Genomic DNA, 19,515 nt, shown 5'->3' with positions numbered 1-19,515 from the left:
TTAATCAAGTGGCCTTTGAGTGCCTTCTCTCACCCACATTTAGTTCGCCAACTCTCTAATGTATTAGACTTTTGTAACATTGTGGTTGGACTACTATAACATGTTCTGCACTGGCCTGCCCCTGAAGCAGAACCAGAAACTGCAGCTTGTCCAGAATGCAGTGAAGTTGTTTTTGAAACAACTGCATTGGCTGCCAGTTCAATTTAAGGTATCGGTTGTAATTTCTAATACTTTTCCCAGCCTTGTGTCTGCATATCTGTAGAACTATGTGCTCCCAAGCATTCATGTGCAGCAGCTCCAGTCTTAGAAAAAGAAAACATCCTGGCAGTTCCTGGACATAGAGTAGATCGGGAAATAAATTCAATAATAATAATAATAATAATCATCATCATCATCATCATCTGGCATCAAACAAAGCCAGGGCCTTTTCCTTTGTGGCTACCACTTTGTGGAATGGGAGCTCTCCTTGTTCTCCAGGAGAGGCTGCAAGACTTGTTTGTTTGCCAAGGTTTTTGATGGGCATCTTTTAGTGGCTGGGGAAGGCACTGGCAAACCACCCCGTATTGAGTCTGCCAAGAAAATGCTGGAGGGTGTCACCCCACGGTTCAGACATGACTCAGTGCTTGCACTGGGGATACCTTTTACCTTTTAGTGGCAGAGGGGGAGTTTGTTTATTTTGTTAATTTTTACCTGTAAGATGACTTGAGTGACAAAAAAGGTGGGATACAAATATTTTGATAGATAAATAAATATGCATACTAACCAGAAATCCTTGAATGAAAGCATCGAAATAAAATGATGTTAGAATGACTGGGAGAGGGGGAACCTAAAGAAAAAAAGGAAAGAGAAAATAGTCAGGGAATGGAATATTCAAAATAATACTTTAGATGAGGAAAGTAAACATTAAACTAGACATGCAGGATTAGTGCAAGCACATTGCATGAAGAAATGAGGTACATTTTTTAAAATAAAGAACAACAGTTGAGAAAATATGGCAATTAAAACTGTTCTGTTTCTAAGTTTAAAAAGCAACCCTTAAAATCTCTTTTTAAGAGATTCAAAATCTGGGATTTGGCTCCAGAGTCATGCTTCTCCCACCCTGCTGCTGCCCACCTACTAGGGCCACCCAGGACCAAGCAAAGAGCAGCCAGGGGGGATAGATGTGTGCTGCTTTCCCCTGAGCCAATTTCTGAGGAGGGCAATGCCACTGCATTGCCAGCTGTTAAAGGGAAGTGCATGCACTGCAACCTCTAAGTACCTGCCCAAACCTCAGAGAGGACAGGTATATGTAGCAGTGGGCACCCGCTCTCCCTATACTTTCCTCCCCTTTCAGGGTGGGGCAGGGCAGGGCAGGGGGCAGTTGAGGCCCTGCCTAGCCCAAGGCCTGGGGCAGCTGTTCTGGGTGCACTTTAGGCAAGACCATCCCTGAATGCATGCAGTTCCTAACATATACAACCTTGAATATATGAACTAAATGCGGACATTGTTATCACTCTTAACATATAGACAACCAGATAAAACAGTTCATGCCTAAAAGTGAGAAAATGTGAAATTTAAATAATTATCCTACATTCCATTCACAAATGATCATAGTATAATATAAATATCAGCTGTATTCTCTTCTGAGGTGGAGTGTGTCTCAAACATTTCCCACTTAACTGATTGAGCCACCTAAGTTTATAAAGCAATTTTCATTTCTATCCCACCTAGAGCCTTAATAGCCCCTAACTTTCAAAAGTTCAGCCACAGAACAGCTTTCATAATTTCAGCTGAAGCAGTTATTCAAGCACAGACTTGATCTTTTTAGTATTAGCAGTTAACAACAGGAGGCAAAAGAAGTATGACTCTTCAAAGCCTGATGTGTCTTTTTCCATGAGGCTGTTTTGACTTTGCTTCTTTGGGGGTTAAGTATGTCTTTAAAAAAAAACCTTTTATGTTCTACACCTGTGTATTCTGATGATTCAGTCTTTTTGTACTGAAATAAATTAGTCTTTAATGAGAACTGCACACAAACATGACATTTAAATAGTTCACTCTAGTCACCAATTAATCATTCTTCCTTCGTGCTATAGACAGCATTCATGTCTTTGCTGATAACTAATTAACTTTCCCTCCCTTAAGCACCTAGCAACAGGATAGTTTCAGCCCATTAGATAATTAGAAGAACATCCTGCTTTTAGATTGGATTTGTTACTTTCTGGCTCAAGATAATGAAAAAAATATCCAAATACCAAGTTAACAGATGTTTGTTGTTTAGCAAATACATTATGAGCTTTAAGCATTACTTTATTATTCTAGAATCATGGGCTGGCTAAATTTTGAAATTCATAAAATAAAGTGGTAAAAGAGTACCATTTTTTATGGAAAGTTTTTTAAAGTTTTAAAATGATTATAGGAAAACAGCATATTACAGCACCCACTGTACAACAGAAAACAGGAGGGATGGGAAAGGGAGAAACATGTACAAAACAATATTTAGTATGGAATGGGATATTTTAAAATGACTTCAAATGAGCATTGAGACGTCTTAGGGAGGAACCCATGCTGTAGTGCATAACTCCTGTTCATTTCAAAATGTGCGGAGGAAAATAAGTTATTCATATGCCATTAAATCCTATCTTTGTCAGTGGCTCAGGGTAATAAACAGAGTGGCAGGACCTTTCAGACGCTGCCCTCTGAATTGGACATTTTTCTGTAGCTGTACGTTTGTTGGTTGTGGTTAGTGAAGTTAAGGCTTCATGTATAGGCCCAGAAGAGACAGAAGTCATACAATTTCTTCTTCAGTTACACGACTGAATTCTAGCACTGAAAATATTTTCTGAAAGATAATCTTGGCATATTTGGGTATGATTTGTACTATCACAGGTAGTTCATATGGACTGTTAGCAAAACTGTGCTCTGTCCTGATGTGTTCTAAAATCAGTACTTTGTATTATAAATACATTTATTTAAAACATTTAAATACATTAAATAGATTCATTTATTTAAAACATTTATCAGCCAGAATGAAATGGACACAGAAAACCAATCTCTTCCAAGAGCCCCTGGAGCCAAGAAGCAACCATCCACTCTATCAGCTTATCCAAGAATGGAGATGAGCCAGATGTTTTCCAACACAGTAGGGCTCAGGGAGGGTTTCCTTTCCCCAGAACAGTTATAATCACTGCCTCCTTGAGCACAGATGACGACTCCTGTTCTTGAGGAAGTATTTTCCACTCCCATTACCCACACCACCAGCTTCCTCCTGAAAGCATTTATCAGCTGGGAAGGGCAAGGGTCAAGGACACGGGTGGCAGGCCTGACCTCTCCAAGGGTCCTGTCCACATACTCATAGGCTACTAGCTGAAAGCTATCCATATAAATTGGACAAGCAGTTGGACAAGCATGTACATATAATGCCTACTAGCTATACCTGTAGCCTCTAACACTAACTGTAGTGGTCTGGACAAATATTACATCGTTCCTACCACCCTAAACATTGTTTCACACTTTCCTCTTCTACTTTCATTCAGACTTTTAATAATTAGAAATAATGTTAATATTAAAATGATGTACATATTTTTATACATAGACAGCTAGTTTCAAGTTTGTATTTTTTTACCCTGTCATCTATGGGAATATATTTGTACAAAAAAGTAACACTATTTACTCCGTCTGAATTCTGCACATTCCACTGTTTTTTATGGATCATGCCTCTCTTCCATTGCTTAGCATATCAGTCTTCCCAAAACTCATTTTTCATACATTGGTCTGCATACTTTAAAGATTTTGCATACCAACAATGGCGTTACTTAGGCTAATATTTTTAAATTGATTGAGAAAGACTAATTTGATGAATAGCTGCTTTTAGGAACCTTTTGCATTCCCATATAAATTACTTTCCTAAAAATAGTCCTGTGTGTGATTAATCTCTGAAATTTGAGGTTTCCTTTCTTAAGATGACTCAGTGTTTGGCTAATTTGGTAGAGCTGCATAATATTTTCCAGTCTGTGGTTGTCTTGTTGAAGAAATGAATGACATAAAAGAACTCTTAATATTAATCCATTCAATGTTTTGAACCATTGAGCATCTTTTGTGTTAGATGGCACAACTCTTCCAAAAAAGTTCACTTGATAAAATAACAAAAGGTTGACAGATGAAATAGACTCATTTACTAGTTCCTGGTTCCACTTTCATCTCCCAGGCCCACTTTGTAGCATTCTAGATAGTATTACTGTTTAGGGTTGTACTGTAAATTACCTTAATTTGAAATTATTCAACCTTGTCATATAGTTGGTCTATTGTTTAATTCTTATTTATTACATTTTCATTTCACATAACTGCACAGACTTAGAATGCTTTATGATAGTTTTTCTAATGTAAATACTTCTGCTCTCCAGGGTATCATAATCTATGAAAGAAATTAAATGATTTGTGGAATAAAAGAAACAATGTATTTTACATGTATTATTTATTTATTTATTAAACTTATATTCCACCCTGTCTCAAGCGACTCAGGACAAATATCATTAAAAAAATCATCATGAAATCTAAAAGACAATTTAAAACCTAATTTACATTACAATCCAGACTATAAACTATACTGACATTGCCCACAAAATCCTAGCCCAGGACTGGGGAGGGCATGTTGTGGATTTCCTGATTAATCACCTGGCTGACGCAGGTTTAGGTGGGGAGGTCTTTTAAAAATCAAATGTTAATTCTTATTGGAACTCAACTGGTGGAACATTATCTAGACCTACAATATAATAAACTACAAAAACCAATACTCCCCCCACAACCACCCTGCAATTCTCATAAGGTGCTACATATCCTGCCTGGACAGCCAAAAGTAGGACAAAGAACTGTATCATGAAGGGATGTGTATTAGTGGTACCAGAACTTTCTTACCTCCTCTTTCTAATTTTAGACTGTTGTATACCTCAAAATGCAGGTCCTGGGGGTCAATGGACCCTTGAGAACAGTTGCAACATGGAATTTGTGGTATGAGAGAAATTGGCAACATTCAAGCCAAGTAAAAATGTTCTTTGCCTAAATAGGAGGTGGCTTGTGCAGACCTATGAATTTCGTAGAAATGAATGGGTTTAGAGTGAAGTAAATCTGTTTAAGATTGCACTATTAAAATCAATTCTAGTATTTCCTGCAAGCAACTGCAGAATTGGCTACTTGTAGAAGATTAACGACTGGATACCTGATGTTTATGAGTTTGTTTTTCAAACTGTATGTTGCTAAATTATGTTAAAAATATTCAAAAGGAAAACCCACACCCTCAGATTACAATGCTGTCATGTTACTTGCTGTGATGTGAATCATTTCCACAGGATGGTGCTGGAGTTACTTGTATCTCTTTGTCCCAATGTCTACTATGCTGTACTGGTACTTGGTCATGTTTCGGTCCTAGGAACAGAATCAACCCCCTTTCTGCCCCTTCAGTCAGTCTATATATCCAGCAATCGTCTCCCTAGTATGCTGCTCTTGGGCACCTCTCCGCTGCCCCAATTAATTATACAGCTGCAAGCTTTCCTTCTGTTCTCCTTCTCTTGCTCCTCACACTATCTTTCAAAACAACACTTTAGGATCAGGCAAAACAGGACCAACTCTGCTTGCAACTCACTAAAGGTGGTTTTGTTTTAAGATGTGCCAGCAGAACAGCATGCAGTCTGTGAAATACCAGCTCAAGGAATGCCTGCAAGGTCCTAAGGGGACTTTAGTTGCACATGCAGGGCCTGAGCGTCTTATGATTTGCAAGAGAGTCTTGAGTGTACCACAACCAGCAACATCTCTGAAGCCAACTCTAGGGGCTTTTCTGCACCCATTAGATGTAGTGAAATGCTTACCTATATTTTGTTATATTCTAGCCCCTCTATATGATGTCACCAACATCTAGCATCTGGGCAGTAACCGGCTGGCTACATCCTCCATTTTAAAGCGCTAGTTGGGGAATTGCAAAAAGTGGATTCACCAACTAGCTACCGGAGAGCAACCAGCAGGCAACCATCAGAGGGAAGGTATGGAGGCTCAAACATGCTAGAGTTGCCTGCCTCATCCTGCCCTCACAGCCACCTCCCTATCCCTTATTTCCAGGGACAGGAATTTCTTTTTAAAAATGACTAACTTCCTGGAGCAACCAATAGGCAGACAAGTGTGCAGGCAATGCCAGAAATAAAGGATTTTTTTTCAAAGTTGTAACACAAAGCATGCCACTTGAAAATCCCCCCCCCCCAAAAAAAAAAATCAGGAACGATATTAGTTTTTAAATGTTTCAAAGGACTCATGATCCCATAAAGGGTGGCATTCAAAAAGCACCATGCATCTATGATTCTATGCATAGGCATTTCAATGGAGAATTACACATTTAAAAAATCAGCAAGCATCGCAGGACATTTAAAATATGGAGAAAGGGGATTGGTTACCTGGCGCTTTACTCTCTTCTGCCATTTCCATCAGCAGTTGTGGAGTGTGAGACATGTGAAAAGGTGCAATGGTGAGACAGCAGAAAAGCTGGGAAGTGCAAAAAAAAAATTAATGCTTTGCCATTCAGCTGACATAACACTTTTTAATCTGATGTGCGGATATCCCTGGGACTTGAAATGCTTAAGTCTGACTCATGATTATAAAAGGAGCTTCTATTACTAACCAAGTGTGTGGGGTCCCAGTATGATACAGAACAGGGATTATAAATGCTAATTGAACTGTGAATTTGTCCTCTTGACTATATGCTGATGTCCATTTTGCAGGGAAAAAATAATCTGAAAAATGGCTGACAGCCCGACATCTAGTAAGTCCCGTTCTCCAACTGGTGATGTAAAGAAGCCTAAGGGTAAAGGATCACCAAAACCTAAACGATCACCAAAACCTAAAGGATCACCCAAAGGATCACCCAAAGGGAAACAAAGGGTTTCCGGTAAGTCTGCTGCTGAAGAAATTATTTCTCTAGTTTTACATGCCGAAGAATAATATTCATATATAACTGCATACCTTTCCTATTCGATTTCTGCATGAAAAAATCAGTCATTTAAAAAAAAATCTTTGAAAATGTGGATTGCTCACTGAGAGTTTCAACTCAGCCTGCAGTTGGAGTGAAAAAAAGTCAAACTGACATTTATTATTATTATTATTATTATTATTATTATTATTATTATTAGATTTATTTCCCGCCACTCCCTTGCGGCCCGTGGTGGGTAACAGTATCCCAAAATCCCCATTAAAACCCCATTAAAACAATAATAACGTTACCAGTATTACCGGCATGGCAAGAACGGCAGCTCAACTTCCCCCCCCCTCCCACTACTAGCGGGTGGAGAGGAGGTCCTGATGATGTTTTGCTTCGGGTCTGGAACCCGAGTCCCCGGGGGGGGCATAGATCTATATTATCAGCCCCGGCCTTTGGAAAAGTATTAACTATAAAAGATTCACTATATACCTTGATAGAAATCTATTGTTTGGCCACATCTCTGGTCATCCATCATAGACACAGAGTATAACTGACATGATCATAGAATCATAGAGTTGGAAAGGGCCATACAGGCCATCTAGTCCAACCCCCTGCTCAACGCAGGATCAGCCCAAAGCATCCTAAAGCATCCAAGAAAAGTGTGCCAGTGAGAGGGAGTTCACCACCTCCTTAGTCAGCCTATTCCACTGCTGAACTACTCTGACTGTGAAATTTTTTCCCCTGATATCTAGCCTATATCGTTGTACTTGTAGTTTAAACCCATTACTGCGTGTCCTCTCCTCTGCAGCCAATGGAAACAGCATCCTGCCCTCCTCCAAATGACAACCTTTCAAATACTTAAAGAAGGCTATCATGTCCCTTCTCAACCTCCTTTTCTCCAGGCTGAACATTCCCAAGTCCCTCAACCTATCTTCATAGGGCTTGGTCCAACTGGCATATCCCCATGAGACAAGCCTAAAGTATTTTGGGTTTTCTGTTTCAAGAGAAAAAATGTGTGTAAATTTAAAGAGAAGACAGAAATAAAGGGGGAAATGCTATCAGTTTATGAAGTTATCTCTCATAATGGTAACATGAGGTATCACTAGTGAAACAACAGTACATTGAGAACGAAACAGAGAGGTATGACTTTGTATCATGCTCAGTTAAATCACAGATATTTCTGAAACAGGGTGGAATGACTGTCATGTGCTCTACTAGATTGATTCCTTCTTTCCTTCCCCTTGTTTCTTTAACAAGTACTATCAGCATTCCTTACCTCCTGAGGAATATTCAGTCCTCATCAAGCTGGGGTTTGTTTTTTGTAGAGAGAGTTATTTTGGTTAATGTATAATGTTGTATTTTTTCTGCATATTTGGGGAACCCCTTCAGTTGGTTTTGTTACTTTCATCACTGGCATGGGTGGAGCATAATGGGTTAAATTTAGACAGATTCCTATTGCCTTCATGGTTGCATGCTTTCCAGAGTAGCCACAGTAGAAAGAAGATTCTGCTGGACTGCATGAGAATCCTTGGTCCATTTTGCATGCTTCTTCTGATGCTAGGACTGCTGTATCTCATTTCAGCTAAAACCTATGAGGAACCTGACCTGTCTATGGCAAGCATGGGTAAGTCCTGATTTAAAGAGTATTTGGTATGTACATCCAGAAGACCCATAAACAAGGTAAAAGAAGACCGGACATTTCTGATCTTGAACTGCAAGAAGGGACTGCCAGGTATTTTATTTATGTGAAAAGAAAATAACTCTGAATATAAGATGACCTCCTTAAAAATGTTGTACACACTCACACACACGTTATTAGTCGTAACTGTAAGATAGTTGCCTTTTTTACTGCGTACTTATGGAAAAACCTAGTACTGCATTTGAGTAAATACATTACATAAAGACAAACAGCACAGAGCACTACAGAAGCTGTTGTTCCTAGTGAGGATCAGATCCATTACCTGAAATTCATTAACACAAAACTCTAGTGGGTAAGAGGATGCTTAAAACAGTTGATATTATATGTGAAATCAGTAGCATCTACTGGCAGAATCCATGAACAAGCAGCCTTATATTAGCATTATGTCAGAATTCAGTTATGGGGCCAGCAATCGATATGTTGGTGGCAGGGTGAGTGTTTACAAAATTTGGACATCCTATTCCACCACTGAAAATGTAAGCCCTTAGGTACTTGAGCAGGCTAATTTCTCCCCAGTTTCCCCCCCACCTCATTCCTATGATCTCAACATTCTTTCTTTTCTGAACCAAATTTTATACCCATTAGGCTGTTATTTTAGACCTTTCTTTTTTTTGTGGTTAATTTACAAAGGCATGCTTTTTGAGTATCTGGGGAGTTCTGTCCTACAAGTAGAAACCCATAACTTTTCTGCGGGTAACCTGGTTTTGCTGCTTTCATCATTCACATGTGGGCCTGCCAGTCTGTTATTAGATGCAGTGATTCATGGAGCCAGAAGTAGAATTTTTGAGCATGTTTCTATTTTAAACAATAGTATTTTACAGTGAGTTTGTCATCATCTCTTGAAATGCACAGGTAGAGGACATCTGTGTTGTTGCTGTATCATAATCATATCTTATCCTTGTATAGTTTCTAATGAACAACTGTAGTTGAGTGGGTGTAGAGGGCCAGCAATGCGAAGGCTTAAGGGATAAATGTAGGATTTATCCAAAGTTACATATTATATGATAGATATTTGCTGAGGGATTTAGATTTCTGGATGCGAGAGATTAAAATAGGATCTAGTGTGTATTCATTTCTAAAAAGGATTAGGTGGTGGTGGTGAAGAAACATTCCAAAAGCTTGTGTGCCTAAGTTGACCACTCTCCCATAATGCCCATAACTATTACTGTCCTTAAATTGCATATAATCTGACATCATAATCCACTAAATTAATCTATAATGGCTGTCTATTAACTGCAACAGAGGCAGCAGATCTTCTGTGTGAATTGCCTTGTTACCCAAAGCAAAGTTACCCTTTCTAAGTCCATTGAAATATCTGACAGTTTGAGCGGTTTCTCTGTGGAACAGGCTTCCTAGAGAGGTGGTGGGTTCTCAATTTTTGGATATTTTTAAACAGAGGCTAGATAGCCATCTGACGGAGAGGCTGATTCTGTGAAGGTTTAGGGAGGTGGCAGGTTACAGTAGATGAGCGATTGGGATGTGAATGTCCTGCATAGTGCAGGGGGTTGGATTAGATGACCTTCCAACTCTAATTTTCTATGATTCTATGATCTGACTTTTGCAAGAAAGTCTGATCTTGAATAAGCCTTTTTGACACTTGTGCTATGACTTGACTCTTGATATCAAACAATAAGGGATCTTGTATGCATGAAGAATACATGACAGGAGAAGTAACAAGGTCATAATACTGTGAGAAAAACTATCAAAAACAGATTTTAATAATGCCTGTAATGAGTTCAAAACTCTAATCATACTTGTTCAACAATGTACAGGAGTTAAAACATTAACAGCATTTTATTTTGGGATGCTGGGAGTCTTAAAGACAAGATTTGTTGTTGTTATTCTTGCTGTTTCCTCTGTCAGGCCACCCAGAAATCTTTCCTCTGGTTCTCACTGAAAAAACTCAGGAAATATTTAACTGTCGTGCTGATATAGATATCACAGCTGACAACCCTTACAAACTTCTTAAAAAAGAGGATATAATTCAGGATATGAAGACAAGAGCTGCAATTTCTGATTTCCATCCAATCAAAAAAATAGTCCAAGTAAGTTGTCCCCTTTAGCCATGGATATAGAGATGTTTTGGCTGGTGTATGGATTTAGATGTTAAGTACCTCATGTTTTATGAGTCAGGCCATGATTGCATTTGAGACCATCGTGGTAAAAGTTCTGATGAGAATATTTTACATATGTCAGAAGGGAGACTCCATTGGTATTGTATATGAGTATGAGGGACTTTTGTATGATTTTTGCTAAAACAAATGGAAAGGTAAGAAAGAGTGGCTAGCATGGTAAAAATGATACATGATGTAAGACTGTGAGCAGGCAGATAGGACAAGAATTAACACCTAAAATGGAGGTTGATCATTGAATCAGAATACATGGATTGAATTCCTGTTTACTTTGTATTATTGATTTAGGCATTTATTTGAAATGTCTGTAGCCTATATTTTTTGTTCTATAATAATAAAATAGTAATTCTTGAGAACTTTCTGTTCAAAAGGTTTCTGCAAACTGAGCAGTATGTATAAGATTTTTATGTATATGTGTGTGTATTCAGGTAATATACACATAATTTTTACCCAGCAAGATTCTATGGCAGAGCTGGCATTTGAATCTGACTCTCACAGTTCTTTGTTGGAAGCTCTAACCACATCACAGCAGCGTTCTTTGAAAGTAGATTGGATCCAGTGTATTATTACTGCTAATGGAATTTGTGCTGATACCCTTTCCATTGTTTACCATAATCTCCCCACAATATTCTTGGGGAACCCCTCTTCCCCCAGATCAGCACTTTGGGAGCATTTGGGGCTGCAGCAAATGCGGGGTGGTGAGAAAGTTGTTATTCACAGATAGAAAACCCTTTTGTGGGGGTCCAAGCCAGTACCTGGAGTCAAAAGGGCTGTGAAAGGACGTGAGATGGCCATGGCTGAGTGGATTAGAGAGTACTGCAGGATGTGACCATAAGAGATTAGAGAGTTCATGAAGAAATCTAAAAGAATCTCTGAAACAAGGCTATACAAAAGAAACATTTTTGCCGAATGCTCAAATTCATCAGCATTGCATTAGTATTAACTGTAACTAATTGCGTAACCTATCAATTGGTTTTCTTCACACAGGATTACCCTGGAGAAGAACTTCTGATAGTCTTTGACAGAGAATTAAAATATGGACAAATATTTTATCTTATTGCAACTGAAGAGGCCAAGGAAAGCATTTTAAATGTAAGGCCTTTGAACATCCAAAGCTTCCTTAAACCAAATGAAAGGGCTGATCTATCTAGCTCAGTATTGTCTTCTCTATCTGCTAGAAGTTCTCCAGAGTCTTAGATAAATAAATATATTTTCCAACACCTTCTATTGAGAAACTTTAACTGACAGCCTACAAACCATGCGTTCTATGTTTACAAGCATTTTAAAGTTATTTACATATTATTCCAAGCATGCCTGATAGAACATCAAATAAGTCCTATGAACAAAGACTGCAGAATGTTGTGTACAATGATGTTTAAGTTCTGAAGATTTAAGGTCACTTATGTTTCATTAAGAGGAGGGGCAGTTAGCTCTACTCTCCCCATTCTTTCTCCCACAACAGCTCACTGAAATCCCTCCTAGCCAAAAAATGTGTTCCTGGAACAGCACAGTGGGATGATCTGTAGCTTGAGGGAAAACTGGTGGAAATCACTATCCCCTCTTACAGAACAGTCCTTGGAATGGGATCCAATGTGGGTCATCATGTTTTAATATTTACCTTTAATAGAAAATATCTATAAATACAAAACTTTGAAAAGATTTCCTCCCCCAAAAGCCTCCAGAGCCAGAGGAAGAAGAAGGAGAATTTAAAGAAGGAATGCAAGAAGATTATGTTTATAAACCTCCTGTGCGCAAACCTTGGGTCTCTCTTGGAAGTGAAAAGGAAATTGAAGAAGAGTCAGTTAAGGAATCACCGGCAAAGGTTAGAGCTAGGCATGTTATTCAGTCCTATTAACATTATTTGCATTAAAAATGTTATTACTTTAAAAAAAAGTTGGACAGTAAGGTTCTCCATGAATTCCTTTGGCTACCAATGACTGAGATCCTTATATGAGGGGGGGAAATTAAAACGCAAGTAGGAAGTAGGCCAAGGTTCAAATGTTATTTATTTCATTTTTATACCACCCTTCCAGAATGATTCAGGGCAGAGTACATCAATACAATAATAACAGCAATATAAGTTAATTAACATTAATAAAACATTAAAACATTAAAAAATTTAATTTTTTAACATACCTGGGCTTTGTGGGAGGGTCAGCCTGTCTGTCATTATGTAGTCAACCTTTGTTAAATGTACAAAATCAATTAAGTTTTCCTTAAAGAAGTCATTGTTGTGTTACTATGTGTGAAATGCAAGGAATAGTTCCCGCCCACATTCATTTTCAGGTGTTACACATAATAGAAAAAACTATAGGTTATATACATGTGTAGACAACTTCACAAACCAATCCTCAAAGATTTCTGATGAAGTAAAGATTGTATATGACTGTGAACTTGTACTGGTTGGTTTAGTTATCATATAAAATGCTGAGTATTATTAACATGAACTGTTTGCAGAATTAAAATGCAAACACATTAAGAGGCTTTAAAAAACTATTATTATTTAACGTTTTTTTACAGTGAAATTCTGAATAGAAACCACTGACTTTAGTGGATTTAGAAGGGTATAACTCTAGGAGAATATTGCTAGTAATCTTTCTATATCACTCAAACAAAATATTGAAATGTTTAATAACCAATAAGTCTATACAAATATCAAACCATAAAATCTAGAATTGGCACTGTTCTATGAAAATACTGCAATTAAAATTTTTTTGGCTGAAATTGCAGATTAAATATATGATTTCTCGACCACACAAAGAATTTGGGGCTCGAATTAAATTCTTCAACAGAAATGCATCAGATAAATATGGATATGTGGAATGTACAGCTTACCAAGATAAAAACTTCACCATTCGGCAGCTTGAGAGAGATACTGGTATTCAGGTTGTTCCAGAGGAAAAAGAGACAGGTACTCAGACAAAATGGTAAGTATAAGTACCCATTTCAACCAAGATGTTCTGCTTCAGCCAGGTACTAGTATATGCAGAGTTAACTCAGGCAGATAATGGGAACTAGTTATCAAGGGCAGGATGCCAGAGTTTAATAAACAGAGTACATAAATTATATAAAAGTTGTCTGAGCAGACTAAGGTCAGTTTTCTGAAAAGCAAGAACCATACAGATCAGTGTCAAATGGGAATGTGTTGAAGCTACATGCTCCATGCCCTACATCACACGTGTGCCAGCTGCTTCATGTATCCTCTGGTGACTTCCCTCCTTCTGACATCCAATATTGAGCTTGGAGGCATGCTGAACTTCGTCTGGACTATAAATCAACTCTGCACCTGGGCTGGCATTGCTTTTGTAGACGTGGGGATCCTAGGTGAGATTGGTGACCCTGACTGACCCTGAACTGTCTGCTCAAGGCTATGAGATGAAACCAGCACCTCACTACCTCCTGGCTGTGTATCCACAGCAGGCTCTGATTCCCAGTCTGGTTATTCAGCTGCAGCTGGCTGGTGGACACAGAATCCAGCTGTTCCTCATCAGTCTGTTGGAGAACTGTCTCCAAGGACTGGCTGTTTCACAACATGATTCAATCTTTTTGGAAACCAATGTCAGGGCCTTGGAAATAATATATTTCAGGTATTGTATTTTATCCATTCCTCCCTTCCAAATGTGGCCTAATCCAGGAATTATTGACAAATAATAGAATTACATTTGGGATATAGTGGCCAGCCCTAAGGGTGGTGGTGGTGAACTGGGAAAGATAATGTTGCACAACATCACTTCTAGGTTTGTACCCAGAAGTGATGCTACCATGTCACACAACACTCTAGGATTTCCCTGAAACTCTATGATAAAACCATAGAGATCACGGAAATTCCTGCAGCATCAAGTCACACTACATACCCAGAAGTAAAGTAATGAAGTTACACAACACTGTTTTGCCCCCACTTCTCTATTGAGTGGAAATGTGTGATGGAGCTGGCCAACTGGGCACTTTAATTTGGGCTAAAAGCCTCTTGTGGCGCATAGTGATAAGTGGCAGAAATGCTGCCTGAAGCTGTCTGCCCATGAGATTGGGAGTTTGATCCCAGCAGCTGGCTCAAGGTTGACTCAGCCTTCCATCCTTCTAAGGTCAGTAAAATGAGTACCCAGCTTGCTGGGGGGTAAACGGTAATGACTGGGGAAGGCACTGGCAAGGCCACCTTGTATTGAGTCTGCCATGAAAACGCTGGAGGGCGTCACCCCAAGGATCAGACATGACTTGGTACTTGCACAGGGGATACCTTTACCTTAAAAGCTTCAAGGTGGGACCGATCCTCCTAGAATTACAACTGATCTTCAAACTACAGAGATCTGTTCTCTGAACTAAATGGCAACTTCAGAGCATGGACTGCATCAAGGAGAAAAAACATGAAAGTCACATCATGTCCCTGCTGTTCAAACTTCCCTGTTCAAACTCCACCTTCCCCAGACACTGGCCACAATATCTCCAGGAATTTCTCAAACTGGAGTTGGCAGCGCTGCTTTGGGAGAATCTATTACCAAGTGGCAGTCCCATATGGTTTTCATTCCCCTCTCTGTGTATGATTTGTTTAGACTTTAATGTATTGCTTCCCCCATCCTTACCTTTGGCAGCCAGTGATAATGACCGGAGAAATAACACAAATTATTTAACTAAACATTACATAAAGACTTAAAGCACTATGTTAATTGTTGCTTCCAATTCTCCCTAGCATTAAGAGAAATTACCTTAATTCATCCTTGCCCAATTTCTCTCTGGAATCCAACAATCTATTTTCCTCCCTCTTTTTAGGAATTTGGAGTTTGTTTTTGATCCGTTTTGTTTTGATCAAAGATAAACTTGTAGAAAAGAGGTTCTGCAAAATTTCAGGACTTCACTTATATCCCTCCATGACTGCTCTTCCTAAAAGGGCCTTTTACAGGTGTCACCCTCCAGATCGGCAAGATCAACAACTGCTTGAACACATTCCATGTATAATAGCCTGCCAGAGGAGGTCAGGAAGTCTCCCACACTCCTGGCATTTTGCTTACTGTGTGAAACAGCATTCGTATAAAGGTAACAAACTATGTCGTAACAGATTGGTCTGCCCCATTTCTAAATGATGTCTTTTCATGACTGTAGGACCTACCCGAAAAATAAAGGGACACAATATTATCCTAGAGAATTCTCAGATGAAGACAAGAATATGTATTTATCATCAGAAGAGCTGAAAAACTTTGTTCTCTCTGTGACTTTAAGGTTAAGTATCATGCTGTATCCATTAAAATTGTATATTGAGAGTTTTGCAAGGGTTTTGCAAGGGTTTTCTTCCAGCTGTGTAGCCTGCCTAGTCAGACCCAGAAGCCTCCTCAATCTTCCCTTTATGATTACTATGCATGAGCCCAGACACAGGCAAGAGATAGTGAATCATCAAAAAGGGAAGCCTCTGTCCCTAGCTTCTGAGTAAAAGAGCTCATTTAGATTTCAGCCACTTTTTCCCCAGTGAGAAACCAAAGCCACTTAACAACAGTGGTCCCATCAACACCTTACAGTCCAATCTGAATTTTCTTTACTAGCATGTAAATTCAACAGTTTGGGGAATGAGTTTCCTACTTACAGTGTGCAGCTGCAGTCTGAGTTTTAACTTTTATCAGCTGTTGGAGTGTCTGAAAAATCCATATCCTCTATACATGTCTTCTTTCTGAACACCAGAGATTAAACAATATCCAACAACAACAACAACAAAAAACAATTCAGAGAATATGAACAGAGCCAGGCTTTACCAGGACCTGTTTGTCAATGCCAGGTCAAGATCCTCAGCATAAGAAATAACAAATGGCTCTGCACATACAATGGTGAAAAAGCATCACTCCCAGATTCCAAATCTGGGTTTTAGAATAACATGCGTTTGCCATAGAAGTCATCTTGAATCCTGTGCCTCTCTCTGTAGAATTCAACCAGTGTTTCTCTTGCACAATTGTAGCAAATAATTGTGTCACCAAAAAAGCATAATGGCAGAAGGTCTCATGACCTATCATTTTGTTAAATCTGCTTGATTTCTAAGCAGTACCAGGTATTATATAATGGATTATTCTTCCCAAATATATAACTGAGGTTGGTGTGGAAGCTTCTGGTTATCAACCATACAGGAAACATGACATGCATACCACAGTAGTTGATGCAACACCCTTTTAAACAGAAAGTGACTTACTTTCTGAAATAAGTAAATTTTATAATTTGAGAAGTAGCATCTAATTTTTTTTTCAATTTTTCCCATACCACAGAGTTGAAATAGCGTTACAACAAAATGAAATAATGGATGCCTTTTTTGATGATTGGAAAGCCCTTGCAGAAGATGAAGGGGCCTTTGCGGGCAAGTCAGATATTTTCCTCAAGGAATACCAGTCATTTACAGACCTACATTATCTCAAGGACAGAACAGTTAGCTGCATTTGCTGGCACCCAACCATTTATGGTAAAGTTGACAGAATATTCAGTTCACAGCTAGAAACCACAGTGAGGCATGTTTGGTACTCTTTGAAAGATGAAAATCTCTTCCAATTTATTGGCCTTTCCATGAAAAAAGCCAGTTTAACATTAAAGGGAAATGTGATGAGCATGTATTTTGTAATATTCTGGGGGGTAAATATGCAGCAAAATAAATGGCCTTTATATCGCATTCTTAACTAATGATAAGAAACAAAGTGAAAGACAAATTCTGTAACTGTAATCCAGGCTTTTTCAACCAGGGTTTCGTGAGACCCTGGGGTTTCTTAATGGCCTTGGAGGTTTCCCGAGTAGGTGGGAGTTAATTAATTTTGATATATTTTTAAATTTTGTTAAAACATTCAACGTTGATCAGGTGATATGACCATATAAGTTGGACCATAAGGAAGGCCAAGCGTCAAAGAATTGAACTCTGGTGCTGGAGAAGACTCTTGCGAGTCCCTTGGACTGCAAGGCGAACAAACCGGTCAGTCCTAGAGGAGATCAGCCCTGACTGCTCCTTAGAAGGCCAGATCCTGAAGATGAAACTCAAATACTTTGGCCACCTCATGAGAAGGAAGGACTCCCTGGAGAAGAGCCTAATGCTGGGAGTGATTGAGGGCAAAAGAAGAAGGGGACGACAGAGAATGAGGTGGCTGGATGGAGTCACTGAAGCAGTAGGTGCAAACTTAAATGGACTCCGGGGAATGGTGGAGGACAGGAAGGCCTGGAGGATCATTGTCCATGGGGTTGCGATGAGTCAGACACAACTTCGCACCTAACAACAACAATATATATTGTCAGGAAGGGATATCAAGAGGCAATTTATTAGATTCTTTTAAATCTCATATTTCCTTTAAAGAAGTGTGGGCAGTGCCCTCTTCCCTTTATTTTCACAAAAATAGTCTGAGATAGGTTGTGGTGAAAGTGACCAGCCAAGGTTACCCAGTAAACTTCATGGCAGAGGGAATACATGACTCTGGATCTTCTCAGTCCTAATCCCACATACTTACTACTGCTCCACACTTACACTGAACCTGGCAATTGAAGAATTAAGCATCTCCTTTCTTCATCTGATTCCAAGTATTTTGCATCTGGACTTTTTTACTCGTGGCTGTGGGGTAGCATATAATTTGCTTTAGAGGAAGGGATATAAAAATATAATAGCAAGTGTCAAGCTGTGATGTTAAACTTTAGGGAGGTCACATTTAGAACAATGTGCAGTCCCCCAGTCCCCCAAAGAATTAAAATTCCTTTGCATGTTTCCCAGCAGCTGAAAATGATAGACCTTTTACGGTTAACAGTTCAGATCTGAGATTTGGGGCTGATTTAAAAAATGTTATCTGCTTTGATTCAACACCATCTGAAATTTATGGTTCCACTGTTGTCCAATGTATTTTTAGTAGATGGGAATTCTTTGGCTTGAATATATGGAATGGATTAAAAATAAGATCAATGGTTATAAGAGTTATAAGATCAATGGTTATAAGAGCCAAGGGACCAAGCCCTATGAAGATAGGTTGAGGGACTTGGGTATGTTCAGCCTGGAGAAAATGAGGTTGAGAGGGGACATGATAGACCTCTTTAAGTATTTGAAAGGCTGTCACTGGGAGGAGGGCAGGATGCTGTTTCTGTTGGCTGCAGAGGAGAGGACACGCAGTAATGGGTTTAAACTTCCAAGTACAACGATATAGGCTAGATATCAGGAAAAAAATTTCACAGAGTAGTTCAGCAGTGGAATAGGCTGCCTAAGGAGGTGGTGAGCTCCCCCTCACTGGCAGTCTTCAAGCAAAGGTTGGATACACACTTTTCTTGGATGCTTTAGGATGCTTTGGGCTGATCCTGCGTTGAGCAGGGGGTTGGACTAGATGGCCTGTATGGCCCCTTCCAACTCTATGATTCTATGATTCTAGTTTTCATCAAGAATGTTTGGAATTAAGACAGCCAGCATTTCAGTATATTCAAGGACTTCCTGAATCACTGGATAATGACAAGAAAAGGTTTGCAGAAACTTGAGAAAAAATTAGGCAATATTGATATAGAAAACTCATTGTCAAAAGTCTATAAGTGGGTTGGATCCAGGGAAGGATCCTTGAGTCTTCCAGATCTCCCCTCGCCTCCCAGCAGTCATTTCTGACCCCAGGGTTCCCAATGGGAATGGTAAAATCACCTCTCCTGCCTGTTTTGTGAGTGGATGTTTGCTCAGGCAAGAAGGAGGATAAACAATTTCCCCACCCCTGCCCTGACTGAAGTGGCCATTCTAATTTTAATGTGAAATCCTGACCCTGAATTGGCTTTTTAAAAGTTTATTA

The 19,515-nt window shown here is 39.2% G+C and overlaps 2 protein-coding genes across 5 annotated transcripts in view; one reads left to right on the top strand and one right to left on the bottom strand.

Annotated features, from left to right (window-relative positions):
- MCOLN3 (mucolipin TRP cation channel 3) overlaps positions 1-6,470 on the bottom strand; it is a 29,431-nt gene extending 22,961 nt beyond the window's left edge. The window contains exons 1-2 of the mRNA XM_077333144.1: positions 6,414-6,470; positions 764-826 (exon numbers count right to left, since the gene is read on the bottom strand). Coding sequence (XP_077189259.1) covers positions 764-826; positions 6,414-6,468 — 118 coding nt within the window. The 5' untranslated portion in view covers positions 6,469-6,470. The remainder of the gene's footprint in view (positions 1-763; positions 827-6,413) is intronic.
- The window catches only part of DNAI3 (dynein axonemal intermediate chain 3), a 48,319-nt gene that overhangs the window by 1,531 nt on the left and 27,273 nt on the right, over positions 1-19,515 (top strand). For all 4 annotated transcript variants that reach the window (XR_013230163.1, XM_077333142.1, XM_077333140.1 and 1 more), the window contains exons 2-9: positions 6,738-6,904; positions 8,517-8,558; positions 10,497-10,678; positions 11,753-11,857; positions 12,441-12,587; positions 13,496-13,692; positions 15,860-15,976; positions 17,002-17,192. Coding sequence is in view for 3 of the 4 variants with exons in the window: in XM_077333142.1 (XP_077189257.1) it covers positions 6,757-6,904; positions 8,517-8,558; positions 10,497-10,678; positions 11,753-11,857; positions 12,441-12,587; positions 13,496-13,692; positions 15,860-15,976; positions 17,002-17,192 (1,129 nt within the window). In the remaining variant the exon portion in view is untranslated. The remainder of the gene's footprint in view (positions 1-6,737; positions 6,905-8,516; positions 8,559-10,496; positions 10,679-11,752; positions 11,858-12,440; positions 12,588-13,495; positions 13,693-15,859; positions 15,977-17,001; positions 17,193-19,515) is intronic.

This window comes from Paroedura picta, chromosome 4 (assembly GCF_049243985.1).
Source record: "Paroedura picta isolate Pp20150507F chromosome 4, Ppicta_v3.0, whole genome shotgun sequence".
Taxonomy (NCBI): domain Eukaryota; kingdom Metazoa; phylum Chordata; class Lepidosauria; order Squamata; family Gekkonidae; genus Paroedura; species Paroedura picta.
This window is presented reverse-complemented; position numbering and strand designations above follow the sequence as displayed.